Source organism: Sinocyclocheilus anshuiensis, unplaced genomic scaffold, assembly GCF_001515605.1.
Source record: "Sinocyclocheilus anshuiensis isolate Anshui unplaced genomic scaffold, SAMN03320099.WGS_v1.1 scaffold955, whole genome shotgun sequence".
Lineage (NCBI taxonomy): Eukaryota > Metazoa > Chordata > Actinopteri > Cypriniformes > Cyprinidae > Sinocyclocheilus > Sinocyclocheilus anshuiensis.
The window spans coordinates 648,325-661,673 of NW_015546094.1; the positions used below are offsets into that span (position 1 = coordinate 648,325).

General features: G+C 37.9%; 1 protein-coding gene across 1 annotated transcript in view; it reads left to right on the forward strand.

The window, feature by feature from the left end:
- Positions 1-13,349, forward strand: part of LOC107700139 (POU domain, class 2, transcription factor 2-like) — a 49,996-nt gene that overhangs the window by 25,910 nt on the left and 10,737 nt on the right. The window contains exons 2-12 of the mRNA XM_016501678.1: positions 7,867-7,932; positions 8,645-8,679; positions 8,773-8,832; positions 9,142-9,252; positions 9,419-9,658; positions 9,796-9,901; positions 10,403-10,494; positions 11,266-11,394; positions 11,483-11,624; positions 12,114-12,262; positions 12,871-13,062. Coding sequence (XP_016357164.1) covers positions 7,867-7,932; positions 8,645-8,679; positions 8,773-8,832; positions 9,142-9,252; positions 9,419-9,658; positions 9,796-9,901; positions 10,403-10,494; positions 11,266-11,394; positions 11,483-11,624; positions 12,114-12,262; positions 12,871-13,062 — 1,322 coding nt within the window. The remainder of the gene's footprint in view (positions 1-7,866; positions 7,933-8,644; positions 8,680-8,772; positions 8,833-9,141; positions 9,253-9,418; positions 9,659-9,795; positions 9,902-10,402; positions 10,495-11,265; positions 11,395-11,482; positions 11,625-12,113; positions 12,263-12,870; positions 13,063-13,349) is intronic.

Sequence of the window (13,349 nt, forward strand, 5' to 3'; positions counted from 1 at the left end):
ACAAACACACACACACACACACACACACACACACACACACACACACACACACACACACACACACACACAAGAGACCTTTCGCTGCTGTTGCCTGGCAACGTAGGCCAGTGACCAATCACAGTGCAGAGCAGTGTCCAGTGATGTCACAGCGTCTGCTGATCAGCAGGGAAGAAAGAGAGAAAGAAATGTCTGGAAACAATTTAAAAAGAGCATTTTCATCGTTACGTTACGGAACGTGCTGATAGTTTAACAGCTGGAGGAGCGAGTGCGAAGTGGAGAGAATGGACAGTTGTGTTTATGGATGTGAAGAGGTGGACGCCTCAGTCTGGAATGAAGGGCGGAAAGTAACTTTATCAGTATTAAAGACTAAGACACAGTTGTGTTGGAACAAACGCGATTGCATCTGCAGCGTGAAGAGCGTTCGCTGTGAGAAATAGTATCTAATCACTCACACCCATACACACGCATATGGCTCTGAGCTGTGACAGCTGCAAGATTGATGGCTCTCTTGAGGCCTGTAGCTCACGCTCTTAAACGCACAGCTGATCAGATAAACATGGAGAGAAGGAGAGAGAGAGAAACATACTCGATTTTAAAGATGATAGAGGCTTGTGTGCTGGTGGATCACGAGATGTTCCTGCTAGTTCCAAGAATGCATCAGGCCGCAGGTCATCACTGAAGCTACAAATGTTGTTTGCAATTATTACAAGGAAGCCCTGGAAATGGAAATCATGAGATGAGGGGCCGGCCAAATGGCCTGAGACCCCCGTGACATATGCAGATGTGTCTGTGCTGTGTGACCTCTGGGGTCATGAACTTTAACCCCAGCAGCCGCACAGCATACAGACAGGCTGTCGATGACCGTGAACCTGACGCTCTGCTCTCTTTGTGTGATACAATACATATACAAGTGCTCAAATTCTGCAGTATAACAAATGTCTGATTATTATGTTATAGTGATGTGTAGGATGATACATGAAGAAAATATCAGTTAAATAGAGAGAACTGTAACTGAATTAAGCTCTCATATGCTCCTGTACAGGCAGCTGTCTTTTGTTTGTTTGCGTCTGTTGTACAGATTAATGCAGACTAAAAACTAGACATGTTATTTTTACATTTATTTTATGGTAATATGACCAGTGAAGTTGAAATGGAGCGCTCAGAGATTTATCAATCCGTTGATTGGAGAGAAACTCTTCATAACGTTCATTAGAAGTGGAGCGATGGCGCCTCCTCGTGTTGAACATACAGTACTGCAGTCTCTTAAATCACCCATATATCCTGAACTTCGACTTCACCTTGACTGTGAATCATTGTAGCGGGCTGTGTCTAAAATTTTCCGAAGTAACTAACCATTTGGTTTGTTTAATACGCCAACGTTCAGTATTAAACATTAAATTCTCTCATTTCTGCTGTATGCACTTGAATCTCTCTTTTCTGACCACCTTTGAGACTTTGTCTGATAGCAAACTAACACCGATGGATCTTTAGGCATCTGCTAAAATAATAATAATAATAATAATAATAATAATAATACAATAAATAATCTAAAATTTCAGTTGGAATGTTTTTACATCCCTCCATCAACATTATCTTCACTCAACACCCTAAAACTATTATCATAAATATATAATCATATTGTGTGCATATGTATGCTAAAATCTTCCTTTTATAGGAAAACGTTTTTGTTTTACATAATATTAAGATAATTATATTAACCATAATATTTTTTATATTAATACTATATCTTTATTTAATGTTCAGATTATTGTGATAAAATTTTCTTGAATCCCTTAATATTTATGAAGATGCAGTTATGGTGGAAAACTATATTACAACATATAGCATCATTCAAATGTAACTGTTTCTTAAGGTTGATAATACATAGGGCAACATTTTGAGCAATTTTGCTGGGCAACTTTTTTTAAACAGTGTTGCTTGGGCACTTTCCCATTGAGAATGGGTAACAAATTTCTATCTGGAGCGGTCGTGGGCCCTGTGTCTAACCTGGTTGCCCTTTGATGGCAACATTGCCCAAAAAGTTGCACCGTGTATCATCAGCCTAAAGCCCCGTTCACACCAAGAACGATAACTTTAGCGGACGATATCGTCTGTAAGCGCATGCTCGTCTGCTGCTTTAAATTCTCGAGCTTGTTATAGCAGGATTGATTCTGATTGGCTCTGTCAATGTTGTTATCGTTTATTGATTCCAACAATATTGTTTTTTTTCTGTGCCTTTATTGTTATAGCTGTGATGTGGACTCATTTTTAGAACTATATCTTTATCGTTATCTTTATAGTTATCATGCTTGGTGTGAACGGGCCTTAAGAGCTGTAAGAACTGTTGTATAAAAGGCTCATGCATAAATTCTTCAAAATAATTTACTAGACAAAATATTAATTGTCACTGTATGATTTAGTAGAATTTTTATTTTACTTTATTTTTTTTATTATAATTTGTGTGTGTGTGTGTGATTTAAATTGGAGCAAATAGTGAAAAGTAGCCAATAAGGATCTTCAACACTTTAACACAAAAGCGTCCCAGGATGCAGCTCTATTTTGTTGATTTATAGCATTTAATAACTTTACAATTTTCAGACTGTGTAAAATAATACAAATAAAACATAACAACAATTTGGTGTGTCCGCGCTGTTCTCTGTCGCGGAACATGTAGTTTGGACAGTTTGGAAATGTTTATTTTCAGTCTTTGAGCAGTACAGCCTGTAATCCATCCCTGTTTCCTGCTTTAGACACGTTACAGTTTTATATCACAACACATACGGCTTGTTTTGCTTTCTCTGCTTTGTTTTGGGCTCCTACAGGGTGATTCATGCCCCAGTGTGGACGTGTGAGGTTGGAAAAAAAGTCGTGTGAGCAAGCGTCCTCATTCTGTATTTTCTGATGGAAGCTTGTGGTGATATACAGTAGAGATACGGCGTGAGACGGGTGTGCGAGAGAGGACTCGTGAGCTACTCTTTCCAGCAACCCCAGCACTTTCCAGCGGCACAACTCTCCCCCTCTTTTCACCTCTATCACACCATCTGCTTATTCTTTCATCTCTCGCTCCTCTCTGCTGCCTTCCCACTCTCAACCTCTTTCATCCTCTGTCTCTTCACCTGACCCCACTCTTCAGCCCACCGATCGACAGCGCTTCACTTCCTCCTCCGTACGCGCACCGTTCCTGCTCGTCCTCCTCAGCATTTCCTTCTTCAAACGCTCAATCAAACGACCTGTGACATACTTACGAGTGTAAAATGCAGTCAACGTTGGTTGCGTTCTTGTAAATGTGCCATGTCTGCCCTGACCTGCTCCTTTCTTGCTCTCTCGGGGTCAGGAAGTGGGCAAGAGTGGGCGGAGGTGTGGGTGAGTATAGCGTAGAGGAGGTGACGGAGGGAGGAGAGAAGGAGGAGTGGAGAGTTTACCCCCCCACTTGTTATCAGTTTGTTCCTCCTTCTTGGCCACACACTGACAGAGTCAATGAGACGCGGAGAGAGTGAGACAGAGAAAGAGTGTATTCATGTGTGTGAGAGGAAGAGGACCTCACTGAACGACTGTACACATATTCATCAACATGACAAAGACCGGTCCTTTTGCATCCATGGACTACTCCCATATGTGGCTGCCAGGTATGTGTCTGGAGCATCTGGGGTGGTTGCCAGGTTGGTCTCTTGTTTTGCGTTTTATTGATGGATTCATTAGAAATGCAGGGATGTTTGAGGTCATTGGACCAAGAAGGTTAGTGTAGAGAAACTGAAAGAAAGCGCTATGCAAAGTTACAGAAAGGCTGAAATTCCAGAATATGCGTCATGCATTTCGGAGTGTCTATTTCTATAGAAATAGAGCGATTTGTTTTATGGTGCTTTGCAAGAGAATTCAGATTTCTGTGATTGTTTTTTTTTTGTTTTTGTTTTTTGTTTTTTCAAAGCACTGAAACTTAAAACATATATATTTTGTGTAAATGATTTTAACATTTTTTTTATTTAATGAGAAAATTCAATTTATTTAATAAAAAACTGAAATATTAAACATGCCCATATTCATGCTGTTCACGTAGTCAGGTGATGTTTGTACGTTGCAGTTTTCACATTTACATTTATTCAAGCATCTTACAAATGGAATATGACAAGCCATACATCTTATGATTCATCTTTTCAGATGCCACCGTATTTTTGGGTTGAAATCTGGGCCAATGTAGGACATGTTCTCAGAGTTTAAGATCATTTTCCTGCTGAAGTTCAGCACAGCAGACAGAGGGATCTTTTCTTGCAGTATTTCCTTGCGTTTTGCAGCATCTATTTTTCCTTGTACTTTGATAAGATGCCCAGTCTCTGCTGATGAAAAACAAATCCACAGCGTGACGCTTCCAACACCTTCTTCACTATGAGGATGTTGGTTTTTGAAGTGTGGCCAGTATTAAATTTGCACAACATATATACATTTTCACAAGTTTTGGCCACAATTGTTTTTACACATCTTAGGAACATATTGCTTTTTTGGCAGACCAAGTTTATTATTATTATTATTATTATTACTCATGACTGTTTTGGAGTAGTGGCTTAAATCTTGCATTCTCAGCTACTGACCTCTGTGGCTTTTCTCACTAGACTCTTGCTGCCACAGTGAGGTCTTGAAGCTTAGGGGGCATTTTTTCTAGCCAATCTCATGTTCTCATTGTAGAATTAGTAATTTAGTGAAATAACTCAAACTCGTCAATGATCTGCTTTTTTTTAACTAAGCACTTTAAATGAACTGGTGGTTTTGTGATTTCTGTTATGAAATCCTCAAAATAATTAACATTTCTCTGCATTAATTTCAAAGGCACAATCATTAATTACAGTATTTTAAAACTAGATGCCCAAAAGCTGTTTTTCTCTTCCTAAATTCAGAGAGTTCATCTAACTTTTAAGTGGTTAACAACAATGTCAATTTGTGGTATTATGTGCATAAAATCTTCAGGTTATTACACTAACATTACGTATATATGTGTTTTTGCGGTGTCATCAGGCAAATAAGCAATTTTTAGTACTCAGGAGGTAATGAAATTATATTTATTGACTGGAAGTGTATAAGCGAACCTCTGGGAAACCCAGTGTGAAGTTCTTCATGGGGTTTCCCCATTCCTCAGCTCCCAATTGCAACTTTGACCTACAGCGCAGCTGTCTGCAGCTCAACAGATGGAACACAGTACAGGAACTCTTGCCTTTAATAATGAAAATTAGTATATTGTGGAGTATAATGTTCTTTGTTAGTACAGTTTGTGTTTGCTATGAGAAGGAGTAAGAATGCTTCCTTGAGGAGTGTTTCCTTCACTTATGGTGAAGTTCCTAGCAGGTAGAAACCAGCAATAATATTCCTAAAGACAACTTGCATTATCATAACTGATTATCTGTCCTTTTGTAAAAGGGGAGAGAGGTCAGTAATCAGCAGTCAGAAGAAGTAAGTCTACTGGAACCCAGACACCCTTAGATGATGAATATGTGTTTAAATACAAACCAACTGAGCTGAGCAAATTGAGAAGTTAATTCATGCAGTGATGGATATGGTGATCTGAGATTGCCCTGATTATTGTTATACGAAAGCTCTTCATCTTTACACGTGGCATCGTGACGTAAAAATAAGTGACTGGTGACTGAGAATGAGTCGCACATGCAGGGATCCTGTATAGCTCAATAAACCCTCAATAGTAGTAGAACGTCCTAGAAAAATGTAGTAGTAGAAAAACGTATTTGCTAAACGCAAGCCACTTTTAAAAGAGGTTACATGGAACTGTCAAATAGAAAATAAAGCAGAATTAGGGATTATGAGGTTAACATAGAAATAAGAGAGGAAACAAGTATTGCTGAAGGTGTGCAGGAAGTCTCTCTCCCTCAGAAATGTGGAGTAGTTTTTTTGTCAGTTAATATTGCATTACAATAATTTAGCCTGGAAACCATTTCCAGTATGTGCAGGCGGTGTAAGCATATTTATTTCAGATTTTAAAAAAGAATGGAGATCTTTGTAATACAGAAGTTACGAAATGGAGAAGTTCGAAATATATAAGAAACAGAACTGTGCGTGTCAGCTACTGTATAAAGACTGTATATTATATAGCAGCACCTACATTTAAGCCTGCGCGCGTGTGTGTGTGTGTGTGTGTGTGTGTGTGTGTGTGTGTGCGTGTGTGTGTGAATGTCCGTATTAATAGCTGGCCCGACAGTAAGGGTTTGGTTTAACACATTGTGTTTGGCCCAGCCTGAGGGGAAACGGAGAGGGAAGTGAGACATTAACACCACAACCATCAGACACTTTTTCATTTTAACTTCATATGAATGATGAACTGCATATTCACTTCATATAAAACCTTATGTTCTAGATTCCATAATGCGAAACTGTGGTGGATGTATATCAAATGAGTTATCATAGACTGCAAGGTGTCATGATTAATCCATGATTAAAAACACTTCTTTGACATTTTTGCTTCAAATTAATGATGCCTCTCTGATAACCTCAAGTCAGTTTATTTTATTCAGATGAATTATGACACCATACTCCAAAATAGTCAGAACTTGTGTGTGACACAATCTGAAAATATTCTCAAACTTTCAGCCTGAGCTATCATAGCACCATTTTACCAGCAGGCCATTCTGTGGAAACCCTTATAGATACGGCCCATTGGCTGACGGGCCTCGAGAGGGGCTTTCCTTCCCTTTTACTTCCTTTCACCAATCACTGTCGCTGGACCCTGGATTTGATCGTCTGAGGAAGTTGGCAATTCTTCAGCTTTTTGGTGGCTTTTTCACGAGTGATTCAATTTATACAAGTGAAGTTGGTTTCCTGAGGAACTTTCTCTGGGATTACTACAGATTTTTGTTTTAAAGTTGTACTGCCCCCTGGAGGAGTCAGATATTAATTATCAGTATCTGGTAAGGCTTCAATGTTTCATGTACTTGGCAAGAATTAAATATCGATGAAAATATTTGTGAAAGAGTGAGAAATGAAGGATGAGGCATGAGTGTTGAGGGGGAGATAGATAAAGAGGATCAGACGAGATAGTGGTATATGCAGGTGGGTGATATTATTAGTCAGTCGTTGGCTTTATTTGCATTTTTCACAAAAGGGAAGTGAGTGTGTTTCTCTGTGTGTGTGTGTTTATGAATGTCTGTTTGAGAGCTTTTTTGGCTACGGAATTTATAATGCTGCTGATGTAGCTTATAACTCCTTTGTATTGTAAAACGTGCCATACAGATCAACTGAACTGGCTTGAATTTGTCGGCAACATACACACATTCAGCTGTGTTCTGACTTTTATGTAAAAATATATCTATGATTTACAGAATTCAGTTTAGACCAGAACATTATAAATCTTATTTCTAAAAAAAAATGGTATTATGATTCTTTAAAGATGTAAGATATTTCACACACACACATTTACTTTGCACACTCTGTTTCTCACCGCTGAGGGACTGGGACAGTCCCATGGGCTCGGTTACAGTTAAATTTGAAGTGACACGTCTGTGGTGACGTAACCATTATTAGTTGTTTGTTGGATTGAGCACATCTCCAGTTGTGTGAGAATGGAGGAATCTAGACCTCTGTATTTTTAGAATCAAAATGTGTGCATTTGTGTCCTTTTTATTCAAAATATAACATATTTGTGTTTGTTACACTTCCATTCATCATCATCAAAACTATTTAATAATATATTTCAAAAAATAATAATATATCTTACTGTTTAACTGTGGTATAGGATTGAACTGTTAAATCAGGGTACAGGGCTGCTAACTGTATGCAAACAGTAATTCATTTGAACAAAATATGTTAACAGAAATGCATCATCATGTAGCAAAAGCTAATGACTGACCTCATATCCCTCTCTCTTTTTCACAGATATCAGAATGTCAAAGCCAATAGAGGTTGAGAATCCAGCGGCAGCCTCTCCGATGGAGAGCACAGGTATAAAACTACATTATTTTTTTATTTTTTATAGGCCTGCAACAAGGATCAACAAAAAAGAAATTTCTGCTCAGATATTTACTTGACATAATAACATTTCCAGCATAATTTTATGTGTTAACAACATTCTAAAATTATGAAAATAATAAATCAATAATAAAGAATAAACAAAAGTAGTGCTGGGCAGCGATTAATCGCGATTAATCGCATCCGAAATAAAAGTTTTTGTGTACATAATATATGTGTGTGTACTGTTTATATTATTATGTATATATAAAGACACACACATGCATGTATATATTTAAGAACAATATGTTGTTTGTATATTATATATATATTTATATATAATATAAATATATACATGTAAATATTTTCAAAAAATATGCTGTATGTGTGTGTCTTTATATATACATAATAAATATACACAGTACACACACATATATTATGTACACAAAAACTTTTATTTTGGATGCGATTAATCATTAAGTAAATTTTTCAATAAAAATTAATATAAATAAATAGCATGTCTTTTGCTATATTAAAGCTACTTTATATTTTTTACTAACTATCTTAACTAAAACCTAACTTAAATTTTCTAAATTAACAGAAATGTTGTTAATATCCTCTTAACTATACTAACAATCTTGACTAAAACCTAACTTAAATTTACAAAATTAACAGAAATGTTGTCTTCTCGCATTGTGTTTGTCAGCCTCCGAAAGAAATGGCTCAGATTCAAATAATCAGGTAAGTGACAGCCAGGTACCAGTGTTATATTTCATCTGAAAACAGCATGATCAAAAAAATAAATCATATTTTCAATGTGTTTCCCTCCAACAGCTTCAGCCAATGAAAATCAGCCCTTTCTCTCTTTCTCCCACACTGAGCAGCAGCACCAAGGTGAGTGAATGTGTGTAAATGCATGCAGTGGTGGACAAAGTACACAAATCAAGTACTTGAGTAAAAGCATGTGACAGTTTGTGTTCTTTATTACTGTCAAGTGATTCACATACAGATCTGCACATATTCTTGTTGTTAGTTTCGAAGACCGTTTAAAAGTTAGTCTTTTACAGTTTTTACAGATTATAGTTTTTTCCACCTCATGAGCTGCTAGTATTTTATTAACCTCATTTCAATACTCCCACTCACTGTGTCCCTTTCAGTAACACATGAATTCATCATCAACGCTTCTCTGTCACTATGTCTCAGACTAAGGTGGAGGATTGTGGTGAGATGTCTCGCGCTGCTGTACAAACTCCACCTGCTCAGACGCCTCTTCCCCACACACAGCTGATGCTAACGGGTGGTCAGCTCGCAGGGGTGAGACAAACACACCAATACATGCGTACATACACTCTTTATATGTGCTGCATACTGTATGTGTGTCTGTGTGGGTTCCTACATGAGCTTGCTTGCCTTAGATGTGCTTTCTTTTCTAACTCTTATTTTCGCCACACTCCTTCTCTGCCGCTCATTCTCTCTCTAGTTGACTGCACTTTTGCCAGCACAGCAACAGCTGCTCTTACAGCAGGCGCAGCTCCTCGCTGCAGCTGTGCAGCAGTCGCATGTGGCCCACACGGCCAATCAACAGCAAGCCCAGCAGCAGGCAGCTCAGCCGCAGTCACAGGGCCAATCGCAGAGCACACAGGAACAAAACGCCGTCCCTGTCCCGCCGCCTCCTCCTCACCAGCTTCCTCTTTCTCAGCCAATCCAGCTCACTGCGCAGGTACAGCCAGTCAGCGCTGGGCAGCACACCTGAAAATTGTTGATATTGTTCCAGAATCAGTGTTTTTCCTCTTTCAGTCCTTCATCAGAGTGAAACCGTCACATCCTTTCAGCATCTGTTTCTTTTCTCTCTTTCAGGACATTCAGCAGTTGTTGCAGCTGCAGCAGTTAGTCCTCGTTCCTGGACACACTCTGCCTTCACCCGCACAGTTTCTTTTACCACAAACACAGCAAGGGCAGCAAGGTAGCTTATTTACTATTAGTATTCTCACACCGTGTCCTAAATAAGTTTCCAACATCAGATCACTAGTTTGCCAATCACAGTCAATCAGAATTAAAAATGTTGTTTAATATAAATTAAACAATTAAACATAGAGATTTGCTGTATGTCAGTTAAGAACATTTCTAATTTACACCTGTAAGAATTTATGGTAACACTTTATTTTAAGGTGTCCTTGTTACACGTTACATGTACTTAGTATTATAATAACAATAAATTATGCATACTTACATGCAAGTAACCCTAAGCCAAACCTTAATCCTAGCCCTATAGTAAGTACATGTAGTTAATTAATATTATTCAGTACTCAAATGTATAATTACATTGTAATAGGGACACCTTAAAATAAAGTGTAACCCAATTTATTGCTTATTATCACTTTATTACATTGTAATTTTTCAAGATGTAATGATTAGCTAAAAATGGTCTGATTTGATTTAATTGTAACGGTTGTGTATGTTTCAGGGCTGCTATCAACGCCAAATCTAATATCACTACCTCAGCAAAACCAAGGAAGCCTGCTGGCCGCTCCACACAGACTTAGTCTTCAAGCACAGGTACAGCATCTGATAAAAGGCCACATCTTTGGGAGTCTACTGTTCCCCAACAGGGGTAAACATATGCCAGAGGTTACTTAAACAGTATCCAAGGGAAACTTGGAAATATATTTATTTGTTAAATGTAGAAAAAAAACATACAACATAAGTGATTAATTAAATGTGTGAAATTTTCAGTTCCCTTTTTGAAAAAGGGAAACACAGTATTGTTTATGAACTTTGTAATTTTGTATGTATGACAGCTGTAGTAAGACTGGGGTGAATAAGATGTTTTAACAGTAAAGACTGATAGATTGTTACAACAGATTTTCGTTTTAAATAAATGCTGTTCTTTTGAGCTTTCTAGTCTTCAAAGAATGCTGAAAAAAGCATTACTTAAGCATAAGTAATAATAAATATTAATATTAACTGTTTTCAACATTGATTATAATAAGAAATGTTTCTTGAGCACCAAATCAACATATTAGAATGATTTCTAAATGATCATATGACATTGATGACTGGGGTAACTGAAAATTCAGCAGTTTCGTCATCACAGGAATAATTATGTTTACAATGTATTAAGATAGAAAACAGTTTCAAATTGTAATAGTATTTCACAATATTACTGTTTTTGTTGTATTTTAATCATATAAATGCAACCTCAGTGAGCATAGAATTTCTTTAAAAACAAAAAACATTTGCACAGTAGTGTGTGTACATTCTGTGCTATCATATTTCCATCTGACACTCACGTTCGAGTCTTGTATGTGTGTGTCTGGTTTGTGGCAGAGGGAGAAGGTTGCAGAGAGCAGCGTGAACACAGTGACCACTCATCCCGAAGAGCCCAGTGATCTGGAGGAACTGGAGCAATTTGCCCGCACGTTCAAACAGAGAAGGATCAAACTGGGCTTCACACAGGTACACACACATAAACACACACACACACACACTCAGAAGATTTGTATTTGCCTGTATAGTAATGTTTGGTCTCTGTTTCTCTCTACAGGGTGATGTGGGATTGGCCATGGGGAAGCTCTATGGGAACGATTTCAGTCAGACCACCATCTCTCGATTTGAGGCGCTCAATCTCAGCTTCAAGAACATGTGCAAACTTAAACCTCTGTTGGAGAAGTGGCTGACTGACGCAGGTAACCGTCACAAACAGCTGCATTAGACATTACAGCTGTCAAGCAAACCTAGTGCTTAAAGGGACAGTCCACCCAATTCTGAACATTTTAATTTTGTTCCAAACCTGTATGACTTTTTCTTCACAAAAGACATTTAGAAGAATGTTGGCAACCAAACAATTTCAATTCCTATTGACTTAAGTTGCATTTTTTGTTCATACAATGGAAGCCAACATTCTTCAACATTCATGTTCCACAGAAGAAAGAATGTCATACAGGTTTGGAACGATATGAGGGTGAATAAATTATAATTTTTTGGGTGAACTATCCCTTTAACTTCCAATCAATCTCAAAACCATGTTCATGTACATACATTAAAACTACAGTTTAAGTGGCATTCAGGCCACATCATTATTAAAAAAATAAAATGTAAAAAATGTGATATGGCAGTATATAAAACATTTTGTGCTTGATATAATAAGCATAAAATGTTTTTAATGGTTTACTTAGAAACAATGACGATGGACAGCATCTTGCCAAGTCCCAGTGCTCTTTCCTCTCCCTTGCTGGGGTTTGAGGGCCTGCCTGGCCGCCGTAGGAAGAAACGCACCAGCATTGAGACCAACATCCGCGTCGCTCTGGAACGCAGCTTCATCACGGTCAGAACACATGATCACAAATCCATTGCACAACATACATTACCGGTTAAAAGTTTGGGGTTGGATTTTATTTGTTTCCAAAAGAAGGCTGTTATGCTCACCAAGGATGCATTGGTTCGTTATAAATGCAGTATAAACAGTAATATTATTAAGTGTTATTACAATATAAAACAATAAATTTTTATTTTAATATTTTCTAAAATGTAATTTATTCATGTGATAGTAAAGATGAACTTTTATTGGCCATTGCTCCAGTGATCAGTGTCACATGATTCTTCAGAAATCAATATGTTGATTTGGTGCTCAAGAAACATTTCTTATCACAGTTTAAATAGTTGTGCTGCTTAATAGTTTTGTAGAAACTGTGAAGCATTTTTTCAGGATTCTTTGATAGAAAGTTAAAAATAACAGCATTTATTTGAAATACAAATCTTTTGTTACTGTCACTTTTTGACCCTTTTTTTCAGTTTAATGCATCCTTGCTGAATAAAGTATTCATTTCTGTTAAGTTCTGACCCCAAACTTTGAAGTGGTAGAAGATAACTAAACGCTTCCGAAATGAATGTCCTTAAATAATCCTAAACCACAGTTCTGTTTTCTGCATTCAGAACCAGAAGCCTGCCTCAGAGGAGATCCTGCTCATCGCTGAAAAGCTCAACATGGAGAAGGAGGTGATCCGCGTCTGGTTCTGCAACCGCCGACAGAAAGAGAAACGTATTAACCCCTCCAGTGCCACCCCTCCCTTGCCCAGCCAACCCCAGCCCACCTTGCACAAACCCCTCTGCTACAGCCCGCACATGGTACGACCCGGCTTGCTCCCTTGGCCCATACCCCCGTCTCCAACCACCCTGTGCCACAACACTACTAGTTTCTCCTGCATGAGCAGATGATAATAATCATTCCCATAATGGTGCATATATCATTCACTCCTGAATGTGGTTTCACCCACCCTGCATTGCTTTGCATTTGAATGTGTAATAATTCATATCTTCATAGCCAATATTTACAACTAGTTCACTGTCATTGACTACGTTTACATGGACATCAGTAATCTAATTATTTACCTTATTCTAAATAAGCCAATATT